This window comes from Barbatula barbatula (genome assembly GCF_947034865.1).
Source record: "Barbatula barbatula genome assembly, chromosome: 7".
NCBI classification, from domain to species: Eukaryota; Metazoa; Chordata; class Actinopteri; order Cypriniformes; family Nemacheilidae; genus Barbatula; species Barbatula barbatula.
This window is the reverse complement of record NC_136770.1, coordinates 22,543,763-22,565,014: the sequence shown is the minus strand read 5'-3', so window position 1 is coordinate 22,565,014 and position 21,252 is coordinate 22,543,763. Positions and strand designations below refer to the sequence as shown.

Here is a 21,252-nt window from a genome sequence, read left to right as displayed (position 1 = left end):
AACAGGGATACAATAACATGACAGGACTAAAACTAACTACACTTAAACAAGACTTAAATTAACTTTTGACATGAACTACAAATAACTAAACTGACAAGACATGGACTCACCAACCAAATCGCAATGAACCAGCACAAGACAGAAGACACAAGGGCATTAAGTAAGGGAGCAAATCAAGAGGGAAACAGGTGTAGGGCATTAATCAATAACTAGGGTAACGAGAGGATGGGAACAAAGAGGAGACCAGAGAGAGTGTCTGTAAGACCATAATAATTTGCCTGTCTCCACATTAAACATGAGGTTCTGTCATGATCCTGCCACTACACTAAGAGAAACATGACATGATGCAGCAGAATCATGACATTCAGATCCTATCTATCATGTGTGTCCAACTATTTCAAATTCAACATGTAATACAGACTCTGTTAAATGATATGGTGCTGGGAAATACACACGAACAATGAATGTGTACTCTGTCTTTCTGACAGATTGTGTCACTGCAATTTGACAGATACGGCCCACTAGGGCCTTATCATGCCCACCAGAGAGACATTGCTGATTGTTGCCCATGATGTTTGGATCCTGCAATGCAAAAAGTAAAATAATTAAACATTAAACTACCACAAATGTATTCAGGTTCATTAAAACTTTAACACACTTCCTAAACTTCAGAACAGAGTTGCACTACACTGAAATGTCAAACTCTATAATCCAATGTAATACTAAGTGGTACATTGTGAGGCAGAAGGGTGACTCCCTCTTAATGATGTCATCACTGGTTTTACACCCACAGCAGGCACTGTAGAGTTACGGTCAATGTTATTCCATCTTTCTCCGTGCCAACTTTGTGATCATGCGTGAGATTGTTCATCTGCAGATCGGACAGTGTGGGAATCAGATCGGCTCAAAGGTGTGATATAAGTATCCTTCATTTATTTTATAAGATATATAAATTGATTTTAAAATTTAAAACTAGATAACCAACTTAAACTCAACATTTTGCAAACCTGACTGATATGTATTCATTATTTAAATGATAAATTTACTTTGTTTTATTTCTTATTTAGTTCTTTAATGTAATGTTAAGTTAAATGCTTATACAGTTTACTGTGTTTTGCAGCATTCAGCTTTGGATGACTAAACTGTAGTATATTATTATAATTGTTTGTATATAATTCTAATATTTTCATATTTGCATAAAAGGTTATTTTTTTACCACGGTTAAAGTATTCAAAATGTTAAATTAATAGAAGTTTGAAATTGTAATATGTGTGGCCGTAGGGTGTTCGCCCCACTGTGGTCTGCCGTAAGATAAGAGGCACAGACTAGGGTGGCAGGGTGTGCCTTTTTTATCATGGAAATGAGCTCAGCAGTCTGTATATGTCAGAGTAATAGATGCAATAACATTTTGGTAAAAATGAAATGAACAAGCACGAGTCACTTAAACTGACTGACGGGAGATAAGTCAGCTCTGTAGAGTTTCCAGATGTATATTGAAAACGAACTATATTTTTTACCGAGGTTGCATGCCTATTTTTCTCATATGAAAGCCAATGTTTGATTTAATAAAATATTTTCTGTGTCTTTGCAGTTCTGGGAGGTGATCAGTGATGAACATGGCATTAACAGAGTGGGAGCATATGAAGGTGACATGGACCTTCAGCTGGAGAGGGTCAATGTTTACTTCAATGAAGCACATGGTATGCAAATGTGATTTACAACATCATTACATCCAAGCTTTATATAATGCTATGTAGAATAATTGTTCTAGATTTTTGTTGGATTTTATATTTGGAAAATATTTGTAGTTCAATGTCTGAGGTGTTTTTTGCCTCTCAGGTGGGAAATATGTTCCAAGAGCTTTGCTCGTGGACCTGGAGCCAGGAACAATGGATAGTGTGAGGGGCAGTCACATAGGACAGCTCTTCAGACCAGACAATTTTATACATGGTGAGGGAAGCACTCAAACTGGATAGAAACTGGACAGTATCGTTGTTGTCCATCTGCAACCTTGTATCTCCATATATGGTGATTTTTGTAAATCATTATTTTTAGTTATTATTTTTAATTGTTGTAAATATCCTACCAATAAAAAACATTAAAGGTGCTTGTCAACTTTGACAACACTGTATGCAATCATTTAAAAAAGTATATATTTTTTTCCATTTCCTGAAAAACTGCTAATTTGGACATACAAGGTTTTAGAAGGACCGCAATGACATAAGCCTAACTCATAAAATATGCATATCAACAGTAATGTAGACTCAAAAAACGTTTTAACTAACATAATAAGACTTTCATCTCTATGAATGGGTTCCTGGACCAACATTTTGATATTCACTGATGTTGCTCCAATAATATGTTCCACTTGAAGCTTATGGATCATACGATCACTTTTCATCCTGTTATCCCCTCTTTTAATGTAAAGGGAATTCGGGAGCTGGCAATAACTGGGCCAAGGGGCACTATACAGAGGGTGCGGAACTCGTGGAGCAGGTTATCGATCGTGTCCGCAATGAAGCCGAGAGCTGCGACTGCATGCAGGGTTTTCAGTTTGTGCACTCCCTGGGTGGCGGCACGGGTTCCGGAATGGGTACCCTCATCATCAATAAAATCCGAGAAGAATATCCCGACCGCATCATGAATAGTTTTAGCATCATGCCCTCACCAAAAGTGTCTGATACAGTGGTGGAACCCTACAACGCAACACTGTCTATTCACCAACTAATTGAGAATACAGATGAGACGTATTGCATTGATAATGAAGCGCTGTATGACATCTGCTTCCGTACTCTCAAGCTCACCACACCGACCTATGGAGATCTCAACCACCTTGTATCCCTAACAATGAGCGGGGTCACCACCTCCCTCCGCTTTCCGGGTCAACTGAACGCTGACCTTCGGAAGCTGGCAGTCAACATGGTGCCCTTCCCTCGTCTCCATTTCTTCATGACGGGTTTTGCGCCTCTCACGGCACGTGGTAATCAACAGTACCGCCCCCTCACAGTGCCCGAGCTCACCCAGCAGATGTTCGACACCCGGAACATGATGACCGCCTGCGACCCACGTCGAGGACGATACCTGACCGTGGCGGGCATGTTCCGCGGCCTCATGTCCACCAAAGAGGTTGAAGAGCAGATGCTTGCCATTCAGCAGAAGAACAGCAACTACTTTGTAGATTGGATCCCTCACAACGTCAAAGTGGCTGTTTGCAACATTCCTCCCTGTGGCCTCAAAATGGCATCTACCTTTATAGGAAACAACACCGCCATCCAGGAGATTTTTAAACGCATAGGGGAGCAGTTTTCTGTGATGTTTCGACGTAAGGCCTTCCTGCACTGGTACACGGGAGAGGGCATGGATGAGCTGGAGTTCACAGAGGCTGAGAGCAACATGAATGATCTGGTTGCAGAGTACCAGCAATACCAGGATGCCACGGCTGATCTGGAGTGCGAAGCAGAAGATGAAGTAACAGAAGAGGAAGTCCTGTCATCAGCAGTACAGAGCACCAGAGTGGAGATAAAAACTGAGGTGGTTACTGAAACGCCTGTCAGGGAATGAGACAAAAGTGTTTTTCATCTAGCAAAATTTGTCTAAAAATGTTATGCAAGAGATTTAATATTCGAACACATAATATTGTAAAAGTTTTAATTTATTGTCTTATATTGTAAAGCATATTTTTCCTGCATCTTAAACACTTCTTAGAGCTTATCTATTATAGTAAACACATTATTAAACTATTTATAGATGTCTGCCAATACTTGTCGAAATGTTGTTTTCCATATCCTTTAATAAACTAACATTAAGATATTTTTATATGCCATTATTATGAAACTTAAGATTTGACCATTTAAATCAGTGACTATGAAAATACTATTCTAGCACTAAATAATATTTCTTGTTTCTATTGACATTATTCTTCAGTATGTACAGTGTAGAAAACCAAAAAAATTGATGCTTAATTCTTATATGTAATTGTAACATTTAAATCCATTCTCTGTCCTTATGTTGAGGAAATCTTGCTTGTTTGAATGAAAAATGTATGCCAAGATTTGCGAATAGTAAACAGTAATCTGGATCCTGTGACTTGAAAAATAACATCTGTCTTTCAATATTGAAGTACTGTTGGCTACGCTATACTCTATATTATACTAATATTGTTTGTGCGTTTTCTGAAATTTTCATGCTAGATGTAGTACATGCGCTTCATTTTTATTTTCGGTTTGAAATGTCAATATTGGTGTAATACTGTATATAAGACAATAAAATTTAATGACTAGACTGTCCAATTAGTAACCAAAGCAAAATCATCAAATCAATGCTTCCTATATAAACGACAAATAACAGTATAACAGAAAGTGTTGATTGGCAAAGACCTGGCCAAACTGCAGACCACCAGGCAAACTTTCCCAATAAATAAGCATAAGTAAATGTAAAAAAGCAAAACACTGAAATGTAATGCAAGTAAACAACAAAAAGGCTCTTTTAGTTTGAGACTCTTCATAATTTATTATCAAAAGAAAATAACTATTTTCATTCAATCATGTCATCAGAATTGCAGACACAAATGATGAATTTTACAGAATAAGTTGGTTAGGGAATGGAGGGTCATGTGGATCAATACCATCTCCTGCAAATAAAAAGCATAACAGACAATAAGTCCATTTGACCATTATACAAGCAAGTACAAGATGCAGTTACTCTACATAAGATATTGCTACAACAAGCATTGAAAACTTACATCACGCAATCTTCAGTTTAGTGACCTTCACGCTGGTTTCTGCGTTTTTAAGCGCTTCCACTTTGAACTGTGGCTTCATAGCTGCTCGAAGGACCCTGGCGCAGATGGCCGAGTACCTGATGTAACTACAATGACAAGACAGACATTATTCACCAAACACATTAATAACTCGCATCTTTGTGTACATTTAAGAATATTACGTAAAAGCGTCACTGTACAGCGCGCATGCGAATATCTGTGCAGATCCAGGTCAAACCAATTCATACAAGACATAGACTGCGCCGCCAGTTAAACAGACGATTTTGAAAGATATAATATAAATAATTATACATGTACCTCAGCCCTGCTTGTCTCCAGTACGCAACCATTTTTGACGCAAATGTGAGCCGTCGATTCGCAAACTGCCACAGTGCGAGTTGATCAAGGACGAGGACAAGGCCTGTGCGTACCGGAAATCGCGTCTTAGAGAGAGTCTCAGCGATGTGATTGGCTGGCACACACGTCAATCACCACAATACAACCAACCCCTGCACAACAATTAACGTTAAACTACAAATTAAAAGCTACGCAGTTTAATTTTTTTTATAAATTGTTTAAAAAATGTGTTTGACATCAATCTCTCGAAGACGCGATATCCGGTAGATCCATGATCAAGATACTTATTGTTTCCTCTATATTATGTATTTATAAAAATATGTATTGTTATGCTGAGTTTAGGTGCAGTAAGTATTATTATGTATGCAACAATTTATTGTTTAATGTCTACCCATATTAGTTTAAATTATGTTAATGTCTCTAAAATTACTTAAATGCGTTTACTTTGATGTAGAGCTAGCGTAATTCAACGTAAATGTATTTTATTAAATGGTAAAATAAGAATATACAAATACAAAAAAAAATCCAGTTAACTTACTTAATTTACAGTTAAAGTCTACTTATGTTATAAAATATATGCACTTGAAATAAATCTATTTTTGAAGGTTTCCGTCGAATAAAACCCAAACGTCGAATACGTCGTGACGTGACTCGTGATCTTGTGACGTGGTGACGTCATGCGGCCTGGGCCAGAAAGAGGGAGCGGAGAAAACATCAACAAGCTTGCTGGGTCACTGACGGGCAGAAACCACGCTGAGGTTAAAGCGGATTTCTTTAAAAACCGGCCACACCGATCTCTGCTGTCGCAAAATGTCTGTGTTTGCGAAGTTGTTTGGAGGCGGTGGAAAAGGGGGGAAATCTGCGAGCCCCCAAGAGGCTATTCAGCGACTCCGAGAGACTGAGGACATGTTGACGAAGAAACAGGAATTTCTGGAGAAAAAGATAGAGCAGGAGCTCATGACGGCAAAGAAAAACGGGACAAAGAACAAAAGGGGTGAGAGACTGTAGGGTCCTGCTTTAGTTACATGAAATGAAGATGGAACTTGCTAGCTTGCATGTTAGCTGGTCATCTCAGGATAGGTTTGTACTGTGGCTGTCACAGCTTTGCATTAGTTTAGTCTGCCAAACACTAATCAAGGGAACCTATTGAGGAATATATCAAGCTTAATCAGTCATTAATGCATAACATAAGGTGCCATTGAGAGCAGTCATTCAAATAGAGTGTTGGGAATTCCCTATGTTGGCTTTCAATTTGACTAGATGCCTGAGTCAGATAGAGTTTAGTATGAGCTGTCCTTCTGTTCACCTCTGACATACACAGGTATCCATGGTGATGATAAACTTATCATGGAGAATAAAGTGAACATCTTTGATCAACTTTAGTTTGTTTCTAGATCTGTCTCTGCATTAGAAAATCGTTGATATTTTCTGCCTAAGTGACGTGATATAAATCAAAATGTTCTTCGAACGCTGAGAAAGAAAAGCACATTTACTTAGAGAGACAACTTCTTATGTCTCTACCTTGTCTAGAGTGTGTAGTTAATATGTTGTCTACAGTAACAGCGCACTGCCTTGCCCAGGCACAGAAAGCTTTAATATTATTCTTTATACAACATGTAGCAAAACGTGGCAAGAAATTATATAAAAGAACATAATGTGTCACTATTTAGACTAAAAGGTCAAGCATTTTGCATTCATTTTACATTGTACTATAAATATCTTCAGATTCTCTGTGATTGTGTTGTGTTGAATTAGTATCTGTTTGTTTACCATATACATTGTATCATGTATTAATATCTATATTACTTTTGTAATATATAATTGAATACACAAATTATATGCAAAACTCAAGAGGACATGCATGTTTCAACGTGTTTTGTAACACTATCCAGAGATAAAATGTCCAGCATGTGTCGATGTATAACATCACATGCCTAAATGTTTATTTAATTAAAAATTGTAAATATAATCCAATAAAAATGCTAAGTATATTAAGGTTAATAAACTTATGGTTTCATTATAACCCAAAGAACGCCACTTGTTCATACAACTTGAAATTACAAGTCATTTTTTCATTCCAAAGCACTTTGTTGCTGCCGAGTATGCAATCCACAAATAGCTCCATACATTTTTATTTGGGAGTAAAGGACACATCAAAGACATCTAGTTTCTGAAAGCTGTAACACAACTCTCTATTTAAAGTCCCCAGAATAGAGGCATTCAATAATTGATTTGATTATCCTGTGAGGCGGGTATAAACATGGCGCTTGGATACCTCACCTGGTATGAGCAAGCAGATAGTGTGATTGCTGTTGTGGGACTAAAGTTTGGTCATAGTTCAAAGTTCCAGTGACTTCATGGAATAAAGTGTTTAATGTGACTGCTCATTGTGCAAATACCTTTGGGTCAGGTGATGTGTTTGGAATGCCCCTTTTAAACATGATGTCACAGACGTTTAAGGGTTTTATCGTATTGTAAAGTGGATGTTTTATTCAGACTTAGCTCCCATTCATTGCATAAACAAAGCTTATTTTTTATTTTGATGGCTTTCTGGCTTGAAACTTCTTTATTTGTTGAAGAAGTACTTTAGTCAACATTCAAAATACGAAATCATTGAATATTTTACAAAACCACATTTGATTATACAAACCACATACGTTTTGATGCAATATAATTAATGTGGGTTTTCTACAGTTTGCACTTTTGCTTATTTTTTTAATCATACCTTGTTATCTTTTCTTTCTTATTGAAACAGCTGCATTACAGGCCTTGAAGCGTAAGAAACGATATGAGAAGCAGTTAGCTCAGATCGATGGCACCCTTTCTACCATTGAGTTCCAGCGGGAGGCGCTAGAGAATGCTAACACTAATACAGAGGTCATCAAGAATATGGGCTTCGCCGCTAAGGCCATGAAGGCTGCTCACGATAACATGTAAGAAGTTTAAGACATATTTTGAAGTAACAACTACATTACAAATTCATGCACATATTTATAGTTTTCCGTGCAAGAACACAGATTGTCATTGCATGAGAAACAAATAAAATATCTCTTTATGCTTTGTCTTTAGGGACATTGACAAAGTGGATGAACTCATGCAAGACATCACAGAACAGCAAGAGCTGGCTCAAGAAATTTCAGACGCGATCTCAAAGCCTGTTGAGTTTGGGGAGGAATTCGATGAGGTACGACTACGACGAAACGTCTACTGCACAGCTATTGATGTGTGCATCTTGTTTTGGGTGTGTGCCTCATTGTGTTATGATTGATTGTTATTTTAGGATGAGCTGCTGGCTGAGCTGGAGGAGCTGGAGCAGGAAGAGCTGGACAAGAATCTTCTGGAGATCGGAGGCACAGAGAATGTACCATTGCCCAATGTGCCATCCACATCCTTACCTTCCAGAGCGGGTAAAAAAAAAAACGCATATACAAAATTTCTCTATATGTAAGTTATGTTGTTGGAAAATGGTTTTAAACCACAATAATCACTAACATGATTTCCCGATACATTTGTGATTTTAGCAAAGAAGAAGAAGGAAGAAGAGGATGAGGATGATATGAAAGATCTGGAAGCATGGGCTTCAAATTAATGCCCGTTCAGCTCTAGTAAAACCCATTCACACTACACACTCAAATACCTGGTACAAAAGGACCTGGAAGGACTTCACAGTATGTTCAAGTATGACGTTTTTATGACTAAAATAGCTTAATATATAAACACACACGAGGAAAACAAAAACACAAATGCTACCGCTTCAAATCAAAACCTCTCTGCCAGGCTTGCAGTCAACACACTCCTCCGAGCAAGACCGACGTTTTGCTTGTTCTTTCTTGGTCTCATCTGGACTGTTCCCACAAGACGGCTTGTTGTAATGTGTTTTCGTGTGCAGCCCTCCATTACCTGTGAAAGTTTTCATATTTGTTTTACATTTGCATCACAAAGAGCCCTCAGCTTGCCCCCTGGTCCTAGAAAACCGATATACACGGAAACCCTTTGCACGCAGGGGATGTACAATATTTGTTACAAATCTGTTGTTTTTGGAACATGTGCTTTTGTTCATTTGTTTTAGAGCTGAACCTGTGTTTGTGCGCACTTATTTCACTTTTTCCTCTGTTGATCTTTTAACCCCTGTTTGATACTGTGCCCGTCAAGCATTTCAGAATATAGCTGAATATAGCTAACAATAATCTTAGTCCAGAAAGGAATTCCTATATCAGCAATTAAGCTAAATGAGTACACATCTTTGTCTATGTTTTGGGCCTGAAGTGGACATGAAGGTGTTGTGATACTTTGTGATATCACAATCCTAAACATACATCGGTTTGAGTGGTGAGACCGTCAAACTTCTACTGTACATAGAATCTATCTTTAATGACATGATGGTTTACACAGTATCCTGAAACCATGGGATGCCTATGACACTCCTTCACTCCAGAAATGTGTACTGTATTTGAGATATTTTAGAAATACTGGTTTGTGACTACAGAAACAAGTGTTCATATCCAAGGTTCCTAAACAGTAAATGTTTTTTGAAATGGGTATTGTATTAGGAAAATACTATGAAACGGTTGAAGACTTGAGATGTTTGTGTAATATTTTGTGTGCCAGTGATGTGTGAATGCATTCATAAGGATTTGTAAAAGAATAGGCAGTACAGATATGTAATATCATGCTTTGTTAACACGATATGACCATTCATTTGTTAACGTTAGTCAACACGAGCGAACAATGAACAACTGTATTAACAAATGCTGAAAGAACTTTATAGTACATTGTTAGTTCATGTTAGCTATTGCAGTAACTAATGTTTATTGGGTAGTCTTACCAATGCTTTATTTTACAGAGCGCGCTATTGTAATGTTCTGGCACGGTTTTTATTCATTTCCTCACTTCTGTTTATCAAAGTGTGTTGAGTATTGAATAATCAGAGGCGAAAGAATGACCTAACATGTAACCCATTATTTATCAGAATATCATGTTTACATTGTTTATTGTTTGTTTGTAAAAAGGGCTGTCACCTTTTGGCACTGTCCTATGTTCTTCTTCTCTGCCTTCTCGATGTATCCCTTCAACCTTACACCTACATAAAAATTTTGCCAAAAACCCTGTTTTTGCTTTTAAACGATTTTTTTTATATTTAAAGCACCAATCTACAGCTAATACTAAAAAGTTGCATTCGTTTGATTTTTGCATTCGTTTGATTTAATATTTGATTAGCAACACTTATGAAAAGCAAGCAGTTTCTTTAGACACAGATCCGTCTTCATGCAGTCAAATATTTGTAAAACACTAACGCTGCAACTAAAGCAAGTTGGAACTTGTACTTCTGCATCAATCCAAAATTTCTCAAACTTGAACACGTCCCTGAACTGCTGGGAATCCTCATTGGTTTCGGTAGTGTAGACTGGATACGCCCACGACAGCTTATTTAGAGCAGCAAGGCGGGACGTATGTCGGCCAATAGGAAACGATTAGGCTTCATGATCTCATGAATATTACAATCTCCGGTAGTACACACTTATATTCAAGTTCACGTAACAGTTATTTCCCTTCTGCACTCAGGTCCACTGCCCGACTCCTGACAGACCAGTATCAGCCCCGCTCAACGACAGAACATTCAAAATGTCCGAGAAGCTGCCGTTCAAAGTCGGTTAGTATGAATTTGTTTCATTCGTTACTTTAAATCAAGGCGTTGTAACTGATGGTACTATGCCCGCCAATGCTAATTAGCCGCTTTCCCTTCACTGAGGTGTACAACGCGTTCGAGTGAAGCTAAATCATTTGCATATTGACTAAAAGTCTTGGTTTATCTTTAAATGTGCATTAGTGTTCCTGAATATTTTAGTAGCTTGTACATAAAACGTCACATGGCCGTCTTTGTCAGCACAGCCTTGCACGAGACGCTCTCTTGCAAACCCGCAACTTTTAAATCACCGTTCGCAATGTAAACCAGTTTATTTCACGACTGTATCGGCTATATTGCTCGCTTCCGTAGAATTGTGCATGCATTTATATGTAACACCTGCCCGACAAGCTAGCGTGGTTGCGTTCGGAAAACGTGAGGAGGAAAGTTTGGAAGTTGTAGTTTTTGTGGACATTGAAGCTGCTCTTACGGATGAACGTCTCTACGCGAAAGAACTACAATGCCTATAAGCCTGCGCGCACAAGAGCCGCCACTTTCATTCAGTGCCGTCGGCGAATATTGCAACATAAATCCGCACGTGGTTAACTGGGATTTGATGTTATGTAGTGAAAATTACATTTTATTACGCAAGATTCTGTTAAACGAGTTAATATCGTCACGTTTTTGTTAGCCACACGTCAGCATATTTTAAGTGACGCGATTGCAGCTGTCGCAGTCATTTGAAACGTCCCGATGTTCTCACTGCAGATAAGGCGATAGTAAATCCAGCTGGACTTTGCTCCTTAGCGTTAAGTGCAGAGTTCAGTCTGTCAAAATGCTCTGCAAGAATATCAATGAAAAACATTGTTCATTCAGTGTGGGGTGTAATGGATAACAATACAAAGTAACATCTTGCTGTAATTACATTTCTGAGAAAAAGTCTGAATTAGGAAAAAGTTACAAATGCATCTGTTTTATCTGAAAGTTAAAAGTGCAATGTTTAGTATAATAGAATCTTTTATTATAGATATTTTGTTTAATATTTCCTCTTTAGTAATAGTAATAGTTCACCCCAAAATGTTCTGTTATTTAAGGCTAAAATACAAGACTTGCTCAGATTTTCAGTCTGTGCCTGTCTGCAGATCTGATCAGATCTGAAACTTTCAAAACGTCTGCAAGTGTATGATGTCTAGTTTAAAATAAAATCTGTTCACATTTTAAGTCTTGTAGTGTATTCCAGCCATTACTCACCCTCTTGTCATTTCAAACCTGTATGACTTTCTTCCGCAGAACACGAAGAATGTTGTTAGGCGGCACCCATTCACTTGCATTGGTTTTGTGTCCGACTCCACGCAATTAAAGTGAATGGGTGCCGGGGCTGTTCAGAATATCTTCTTTTGTGTTCTGCGGAAAGCTTTCATTTTGGGGTGAACTAACCCTTCAACTAAAGAGAGACACTTTTGTTAAATGAACAATACAAGCAATTGTTGATATACTGTAGCTACAGTTTTATTATTGTTTTTTGAGTCAAGAGTTTTTAATAGCTCTTATTGTAGAGAGAGTTTATCATTTGTTTATTAAAACATTTATTAAAATATGAGTAAAATAAAAATACAAACACTTAAAGAAAAATGTTTTTCTAATGTTTATGTAATCAATTTTAATACGGAGTGTAATCATTTAAATACAATGTTAAAAATATAATTACTTCTTGAAGTAACTTACCCAGAATTGGTAACTATTAACGTTCATGTGAATAGTACAGTATGTGATGTTAAATCTGTGCACGCTAGTAAAGGGTCTTGTTTGGTGTGCGCACATGAATCGTAAAAGAGAACGTGGGTGCCTGGTTTCATGAAATGTAAGGTATGTGTGTTTGGGTGACATCTGAGGAATTCCTTTTCTGGATGACCCAACATGAAGCTGTCACATGGTTGCAAGTTGCCCTTTTAATATATTTGTCTCATCACTCACTATTCGTCATTTCTTTGTCCAATCCTTCATTCCTTTTCGTTGTAGTCATGTTCATAATTTGTTGACATTTTCTTTCTGTCCAGCTGATATCAGCCTGGCCGAATGGGGACGCAAATCCATCGAAATAGCCGAGAATGAGATGCCCGGTCTGATGAAAATGAGAGAGCTTTACAGCCAGTCCAAACCCTTGAAAGGTGCACGGATTGCGGGCTGCCTTCACATGACCCTTCAGACCGCCGTGCTCATTGAAACTCTTATTGCCCTGGGCGCTGAGGTGAGGAAACACCTACTGGACACAATTCAAGCATTTACATTGTCATTTAGCAGACGCTTTTATCCAAAGCGACTTACAGATGAGGAAACATTGGAAGCAATTCTAACAACATAGGCAACAAAATGCATAAGTGTATCAAAACTAGTCCATTAAAGCCTAGCACAGTATACAAAACTAAGAACAGTGAGTTTTTTTTATAATAAGAAGCAGCTAATATAAAGCCATAAAGCAGCTAATAAAAGGCCATAAACATGTTTGTTTTTTAATTGTTATTATAGTACCATTGTTTTTATGATGATAATTTATTTGTTTATATATACCAAGCACATATACCAAGTTTTTCAAAAGGACTTAATCCGGATAAAATTGATCCGGATTTAGTAATACTTTTTTTGTGATCCGTGATCACGTAATCCATCTTACTTTTGGAGCCAGTTTTTTAAAGCAACATCGGATTGGATCAATCTGATCCGGATAGGAACTTTGCTGGATGACCAGTGCTGGATGACCAGTGCTGGATGACCAAATTTTTTTTATTTTGTGCCTTGGCTGCTTTTAAGGAGTTCTCGTAGGGTTCTACTTCCTTAACTCCTTTCTTAATTTTAATTTGGATGTTGAAATTTAGATTTATTTTTCAGTGACGTATCTACTTAGTTTTTATTCATTTGCATTCAAAAGCTTCAGTTAAACCTTGAATGTTATAAATTTTTTGAAAAATAAACGTTGCCGAAAATTGTTAGTGTTGCAGAAATAATTCTGTTCATTGCATACATTTTTTAAACATTTTGTTTAAATAAACAGGCTTTACTGTTACCCGAGTTTTGTGTGTCATGTCAAATTATATCCTTATGGGGATGTTTAGTTGCGTCATCCTTCGTTTCTCACTTTAACTGCCTCCCCTTGTCTCTCTTATAATATCTTTCTCTCCATTTTTGCAACAGGTCCAGTGGTCCAGCTGTAACATATTCTCAACCCAGGATCACGCAGCATCTGCCATTGCAAAAGCCGGCATTCCAGGTAACAGGAAGTGACAACATAGCCAGTTTCTTTGCTTATTACTTTTATACAAGAGTCATAGGCAGCATCTCATGTGTTGTCTTCTTGCCTAGGGCGCATTGATAGCTATTGGTAACAGGTGTTTGTCTGGTAGTCAATTTGTTCCGTAACCACAGGTCTGGTGTAATACCTGCTGTTTGTTTTAAGGCAGTGTAATCAATTGCAGATAAGGGTAGACCCAGAGAACAAGGTTTTAGTGTAAGATCACCCTGTACTCCAAAGCTAAATGCAATACAGAATCAGCAGAAACTGGTTCAATCTTTACATTTGACTTGGCGTTTTCGAAGGACTTAGAGCTGAGAGGCAAAAGATAAAATGACCCGTTTGTTATCAAGATTGCAAAACATCGTTATGTTTGAATGTGTGAAGTTTATTTTAGGTTCCATATGAGGATTGTATAGTCAGCGGTTCCTTCGTTACAACTAGCTTATGTTGAAATTAGTATTTTTGGTAACATGTTACAATAAGGTTGTATTTGAAGAGTTTGGTTCCAATTAGTTAATTCAAAAATCATGTTTTTTTTTATTGTGCATTCCAATTAATATCAATCAAACTGCAGTTGGTTTGTTTTGATTTAAGCCATAATAATAAGATACAGCTAACTAACACAAAACACAATAAATACATGATAGCATTATTAAAAAAACATTATTTTGGAAGATTTTAAAAGTTTTATGATTTTGGAACCAAACTCTTCATCTCTTTATGTACTGGCTATTAAACTAGCAATGCAAAGCACTTGTACAGCTTGTTTTTTATTTTCATTTGTGTTAATTTCAGCATTTACTAATGTGCTTTTAAAATCAAAAGTTGCAACTGTTGAAATTGTAGTTTAACACCGTGTATTGGCAATAACTGACATTAACAGAAATTAATAAAAGCTAAAAAATTTAATTGCTTATTGTTTATACAGGATAGCACTGAATGCAATGCAACATGAACAAACAAAGCGGTTGCTTATCACAGTGACAACATCAGACCAAGTTATTGAGTACTCATTGTGGTCGTTGGTGAATTGCTTTTTATTTTTTAATATTTTTTCTCCTTTATTTAACCAGGAAGAGACTCATTGAGATTAAAAATCTCTTTCAAGAGACTTTAAAGTTGAGCCACAATGAAACCCAATCGCATTGATATAGCTTTCTGTCTTTGATCTAATATAATACCGATGTTTGTCTCATAAATTACTAATGTTTATTTTGATTGCAGTGTTTGCCTGGAAGGGAGAAACTGATGAAGAATATGTGTGGTGCATTGAACAGACCATCTACTTCAAAGACGGTCAGCCCCTTAACATGATCCTCGATGACGGTGGAGATCTGACCAATCTGGTGCACCAGAAATATCCCAAACTGCTTGCAGGTAGGATGTTATCTGCTTTTAAAATGAGTGGTTCACCATTATTCTTTTGGTCTGCTTTACATCAAAACCAAATTTCTATTAGAATATAGCCTACCAATAGAATGGCCTCCTTGAAAGCGTTTCTTGGAAACTTGAATGAAACCTAAACATTTTTATGGTTTTACAGTGCTTGTAAAATTACATATAATCGTATTTAACTGGCCTGGTGTTTTACCAATTGACTATAGCTGTACTGTTGTTTAGCTTCCACTAGATGGCAGCCTTATCCTAGCTTTCCTGATCTTGGCTCTTCAAAGACAGACGCATTCATTATTGAATCAGTTCAATCTCAGATAAACACTTTTTCAACATTCCTAATGGCCAAAAAAAGTTTCACCATTTCTTTCTTCAAATCTAATAGAACCCACTCAAGCGTTATTTTGTCAGGCGTTAGAAGCCGTCTGTCTGCTATAAGCTCATGCCATGTGGAAAATTGAAAAGCATATATTTTACTTTTCTTATGAATTCTGTAATAGGAAAGTAGATGCTGTTTTATTGACAGAATGAACATCACCTGACCTCCCTCACCTTTACTCTGGAGCTTTGCAGTCAGGCTGACTCGAGTGTTCCTATAAATGTTTAAAATGTAAGGTCTTCAGATTTACAAGGCTACTTTGACCTCTGACCTGTGTTAGGGTTCAACATATGGACTTCTGATTCTTAGAAGCAGCCCATGAACATGTCAACATGATACTTTTAACAAGACATTTTAACCAGGGCACCCCTGGAAGATAGTTCCTCATAAGTACTAGACTGGATTTAAATCATTTGTGGAGTGATGATAAAACACTGAGCAAGTCTAATAAGAAAGGGATTCGACCATTGTTATGTCATTTTGGTTTAAAGGGATGGTTCACCCGAAAATAGAAATTATAAATTTTAATGATTCAAAATCGGTTTTTTATTTCTTCGGTGGAACACAAAATAAGTTATTTAGAGTCTCCGTGGTTTTGTCTCAATACAATGGAAGTCTGTGTTATATGGATACCAATATTCTTCAAAATATCCTATTTTGTGTTCTGCAGAAGAAAGTAAGTCGTGCAGGTTTAGACTGACATGAGCGTTATTAAATGATGAAATAATTTAGAAACATTTGTTTTGGTGTATGAAAAAAATTATAAAACAAGAATTCTGTTATTTGTACATCTTAAGAGTTGGCTGTACTGTGTACAAGGTTGCATGTCCACCTATCCCTCAAGATATAGTCCCTGATGAAGGATGGTCAATATTTGGCCTCTGCGCTTCTGACCAATCAGCATTCAGGAAATAAATCTTTTCATAATAGAGAAGCTTTACATGTACATTTCTTTTGTATTTTTTCAGGTTGAGTTCATTTTATTTCTAGTGGCTTAAATCCTGGAATGATTTGCCCCGTAGACTTAATTAGATGATGCTTTTGCTTTAATAATTTCATTCGTTCACGTCAAGAACATAAATTTGGGGTCAAACGAACGTTTTAGCATTGAGCATGAGCAGTTAGCTCGTGTTAATTTTGGACCACGCCGATTCCTCAGAGATCTCGTATTCGGACTTTGCATTCCTTTCAAACAGATGCGTGGATAGTGTTTCCGTGCGTCGTTTTCTGTAACGTCCACCAAACGTGTTCCAGAAGATAATGTAAATGTCTCTTTCTGTTGACCACTCAGGAATCAAGGGCATCTCTGAGGAGACCACGACAGGAGTTCACAACCTCTACAAGATGTTGAAGAAAGGAGAACTCAAAGTTCCAGCCATCAATGTCAACGACTCCGTTACCAAGGTAACCTAATATCTCATAACAGTACAGAACATGCCGTTTTGTTCACACACGTGTTAGCGTTTTGTCGTTCTATCACATGGCAACCACAAATAGACCAGTATTTTTTTTTTTAGAGTAAGTTTGACAACTTGTACGGCTGCCGCGAGTCTTTGATTGACGGCATCAAGAGAGCCACGGATGTGATGATCGCGGGGAAGGTGGCGGTGGTTGCGGGCTATGGAGATGTCGGGAAAGGGTGCGTTCAGGCTCTTCGTGGATTTGGCGCCCGTGTCATCGTCACTGAGATCGATCCCATCAATGCTCTTCAGGCGGCTATGGAGGGTACGATTTTGCCATCGACAGCACCAATTGTCTGTCTGTCAGTAGTGTCCGAGGATGACAGAATGATTAATCGGTTGATATAAACCCAATTCAAGATCAAGATTAGGAATCAGGAGCTGGTTCCATTTCTTGTCGTGACCTTGTGTATTTTACAAAATGTCATTTCTGGAAAGCAGCTGTAAGCGAGCACCAGGCTTATTTCGGAGCAGTTGATCCGTGTATGTTTTTATTGGCTTATTCTGTCATTTCACAGGCTATGAGGTGACCACCATGGATGAGGCCTGCAAGGAGGGCAACATCTTTGTGACAACCACTGGCTGTGAGGACATTCTCCTTGGCAGGTTTGCGAAACATTAGTCAAGCATTACACATCCTCCTGCAGCGACGCTGTCAGGCCTGACACCGCGGCTTGAGACAGAACACTCTTGGTATCACGCTCACTTTCACCTGTAAATAACTCGCTTCAAGTATACAGAATAAATGTTACGTTTATATTGTAGCACATCGAAAAGGTCAAAACAAGGAACTGGAAGTATTGAATTGTTTTTAATGTGTAGCTATTCTTTTTTTTCTTTTGAAGAGACGTCGGATTTACTAGACACCTTGACGATCCTATTCAAGAAATTCTTAGGCGTCTACGAATGCACTAGTGCTTATGTGTCTTTTGTATGTTGAGGTGAGCGTGTTATCGGAACAGCTCTGTGTGTGGGGGTGTGGGCCTCTATGATAAACTGTACGGATGATGACACAGGGGCCGGTAGAGCACAAACTGCTGTTTGGCATTATCTACAGATGTTGGAGTTGTGTCTTCGAAACCTTCCAGAGGAATCTGAGTCGATGGGATGCGTTTCTAGCATTCACTCAGCAAGTCACTCTGGCACACATGCAATCCAAAAAAGATTTTTTCCCCAGAATGATTTATTAAATGTTTCATCCTATACGGGTTTTGCACCTGTATGGCTAATTACATTTGTCATCTGGAAATGAAAGTGATTGAAATCTGGGTCGTGTAAATACTGTATGGATGGCATCAGGTGTTGATGGCTGTTTTTTCCTCACAGACACTTTGAGCAAATGAAGGATGACGCCATCGTCTGCAACATTGGACACTTCGACTGCGAGATCGATGTGAAATGGCTCAATGACAACGCAGCCAAGAAGGTCAACATTAAAGCTCAGGTATGACATCAGTGCCTTTTGTCTGACACTTAAAAATGAGGCGGCTGTGTTCAGTATAAAATACTTTCTAGCTGGTTGGATATGTGCTAGTTATGCCCAGTTATCATTTTGTTGTTATTTTAAGCGTTTTATTTCATATTACCCGTAGAAATGTAAAATATTTATAAAATTTAAATAACATAATGATGGTAAATAACAACAATATTTTATAAGTAAATAAACAATTACATTATATAATAACATAAATAACAACAAAATATAAATAATAAATGGTATGACAAAAATGTCTTCATCCAAACCAGATGTTCAACTGTTTTTGTCCTGACAAAATAAAATATTTTGATGGCCTTTTAAGAGAGTATATTGTTATAAGAGTTTAATCTACGTTTAAATAATAAAGATTAAGTGAAATGAATAGCTCTCATTGTTTTTAAATAGTAAATTTAAGATTGACTGGTGCTGACTTATAGAGAACCAATTTCATACAGGCTTGATATGACATGTGGTTGATTAAATGATGACCGCATTTTCATTTTTGTGTGAACTATTACTGTAATGCTTCTTTTAATGCTTTCCTTCTGAAACCTCATATCTCATAATTCTGGATTTTAAATTACTGCCATAAATGAATTATTATTATTATTAGTCACCCTTTATATTTGTCATTGGGTTTTTGCAAATATCTACCCTATCCAATAAAATGACAAAAAATTGCTTGACAACACAGTATTTAGTCATGTTTTAAGTACACGGTTTTTCCATTTCCTGAAAAACTGCAAATTTGGAAGGAAAGAAATGATATAGCATTAAGTTATTTGTTATTATGAATCCGCACAGTCAAATACCCTAATTATGGGATGTAGAATGAAGGGGATCAGCTTTGATCTGAGCACTTCACTCTTTTCCTACAGGTCGATCGTTACCGTCTGAAAAATGGCCGTCACATTATTGTTCTGGCTGAAGGACGTCTGGTGAACCTGGGCTGTGCTATGGGCCATCCGAGCTTCGTAATGAGCAACTCGTTTACCAATCAGGTCCTTGCCCAGATTGAGCTGTGGACCAACACCAGCAAATACCCACTGGGTGTCTATTTCCTGCCAAAGAAGGTACAGTTGCAAACATAGTCTGAAGTATTAGCACAACCTGTTATCATTGTCCGAGTTTTATAACAAAGCCTAGACAGCATTTGTTTTTTTTAATGATTTTTTGGGGGGAATGGGGTTAAACATGGTCAAATTGAAGCATCATGTATCAACTAAATCGCACCCTTTTTTCATGTGTAGCTGGACGAACAGGTCGCCGAGGCCCACTTGGACAAACTCGGCGTCAAGCTTACCAAACTCACAGAAAAGCAAGCCAAATACCTGGGTCTGCCCAACGAGGGTCCCTTCAAACCTGACCACTATCGCTACTGAGTAGCTTTGATCATTCACGGCTTCATCTGCAGATGGGGAAGAGACCACAAAATCGCTCCTGTACCAAATCACAATTGTGCCAGTTACCAGTGCGGCTACAATAGTGCTTTAATTGTGTCTCTCGCTCTCATCGTGAGCATCTGAGTTTGCAAACGCCATTTATATCAAAAGTGCAGCCCTGAACATATTGTATTGTTTGCATTCCCTGTTTTACTAAACGGTTAATAAACAAGCAAAATCCTGCCGGTAGGCACGTCATTTAGTGTCACTCTTTATATGCAGAGCTTCACACGCTGGGTCCTTTTGTCAAAAAGCTTTTTCCACTGACTCTGTTTTCCATCGTTTAGTGGGTTTACAAAAGTATGAATGAGCAAAAGAGTGTCTCCCCTCAGTGTAATTGTTACACTGTTAGCAAGCTGTGTGATTTGAACGGGTCTGGGTCTTTAATCTCGTTACATCTGCTCAAGACCTGAGGAAGCGTTACTTCATTTCATCATGCTTTGTTCATGAAGTGGTCCTTTTTATGGTTTCATAAAACCATAATTTCATTGAGGTTGAAAGGAAATCATTTGATTGGTGTATGCTTCATATTTGCCCAAAACTATTTTGCTTTAAAAAATATTAAAAGATGTTTTTTTACTTCGTGAAATGCAGATAGTGTCAATTTAGAGACGCAGTTACTTTTAAAGGCTCCGCTCTTAACCACATGTTCTAGTTCTGATGTACTGTTTGAAAACATCTCCATCAGGAGTTTAAATCACCGTGTGGTACGATTTCATGAATCTTGCCTTTTTATGACATTTCCCATGAATAGTCATAGTATCACAAGCCAAAGAAACTATAATTACAACCATTCTGCTCGTGTTCCACTAGGATTCCTTGATAAAAACAACTCGCTGACAGAATCCTGACCAGAGAGAAACCATGACTTGGCATGTGTTCTTAAGACATAGTGTTCGAGAGAAGCTATGAAAAATAGCAAAAGCTCAATCATGGCCAGGCCCAAACTGTAAAACCAGTGCGTTTGATATGTACTGTATTGAGTAACTAATGAAGCAAAACTTTTGTTTTTCAATGGTTTATTTTGTAGATCAATAACGTTTTACTGAATAATTCAAGCTGCCATGCTGACAC

At 37.7% G+C, this 21,252-nt stretch overlaps 4 protein-coding genes across 5 annotated transcripts; 3 read left to right on the top strand and 1 right to left on the bottom strand.

Moving 5' to 3' along the window:
- Positions 1-795: 795 nt before the first annotated feature.
- tubb1 (tubulin, beta 1 class VI) lies at positions 796-4,298 on the top strand. Its single transcript, XM_079460454.1, has 4 exons — positions 796-910; positions 1,592-1,700; positions 1,840-1,950; positions 2,429-4,298. The coding sequence occupies exons 1-4, from the start codon at positions 854-856 to the stop codon at positions 3,559-3,561; spliced, it is 1,410 nt and encodes a 469-aa protein (XP_079316580.1). The 5' UTR covers positions 796-853; the 3' UTR covers positions 3,562-4,298.
- Positions 4,299-4,460: 162 nt separating this feature from the next.
- On the bottom strand, positions 4,461-5,194 carry atp5f1e (ATP synthase F1 subunit epsilon). The gene is made up of 3 exons (XM_079461211.1): positions 5,078-5,194; positions 4,742-4,866; positions 4,461-4,630 (listed from the first exon to the last, which is right to left on the bottom strand). Exons 1-2 carry the CDS (start codon positions 5,107-5,109, stop codon positions 4,743-4,745), a joined length of 156 nt encoding a protein of 51 aa, XP_079317337.1. The 5' UTR covers positions 5,110-5,194; the 3' UTR covers positions 4,461-4,630; position 4,742.
- A 161-nt stretch (positions 5,195-5,355) lies between these two features.
- chmp4ba (charged multivesicular body protein 4Ba) lies at positions 5,356-10,316 on the top strand. 2 transcript variants are annotated; one of them, XM_079460138.1, is made up of 6 exons: positions 5,356-5,379; positions 5,722-6,110; positions 7,872-8,049; positions 8,186-8,300; positions 8,397-8,523; positions 8,638-10,316. In XM_079460138.1, exons 2-6 carry the CDS (start codon positions 5,927-5,929, stop codon positions 8,703-8,705), a joined length of 672 nt encoding a protein of 223 aa, XP_079316264.1. In that variant the 5' UTR covers positions 5,356-5,379; positions 5,722-5,926; the 3' UTR covers positions 8,706-10,316. The 2 variants fall into 2 exon arrangements, with proteins under 2 accessions (XP_079316264.1, XP_079316265.1); XM_079460139.1 differs by having other exon boundaries at positions 5,356-5,463.
- A 255-nt stretch (positions 10,317-10,571) lies between these two features.
- Positions 10,572-20,376, top strand: ahcy (adenosylhomocysteinase). Its single transcript, XM_079460021.1, has 10 exons — positions 10,572-10,766; positions 12,797-12,987; positions 13,929-14,004; positions 15,253-15,405; positions 17,091-17,203; positions 17,317-17,524; positions 17,778-17,865; positions 18,586-18,703; positions 19,615-19,809; positions 19,987-20,376. Exons 1-10 carry the CDS (start codon positions 10,739-10,741, stop codon positions 20,116-20,118), a joined length of 1,302 nt encoding a protein of 433 aa, XP_079316147.1. The 5' UTR covers positions 10,572-10,738; the 3' UTR covers positions 20,119-20,376.
- Positions 20,377-21,252: the final 876 nt, after the last annotated feature.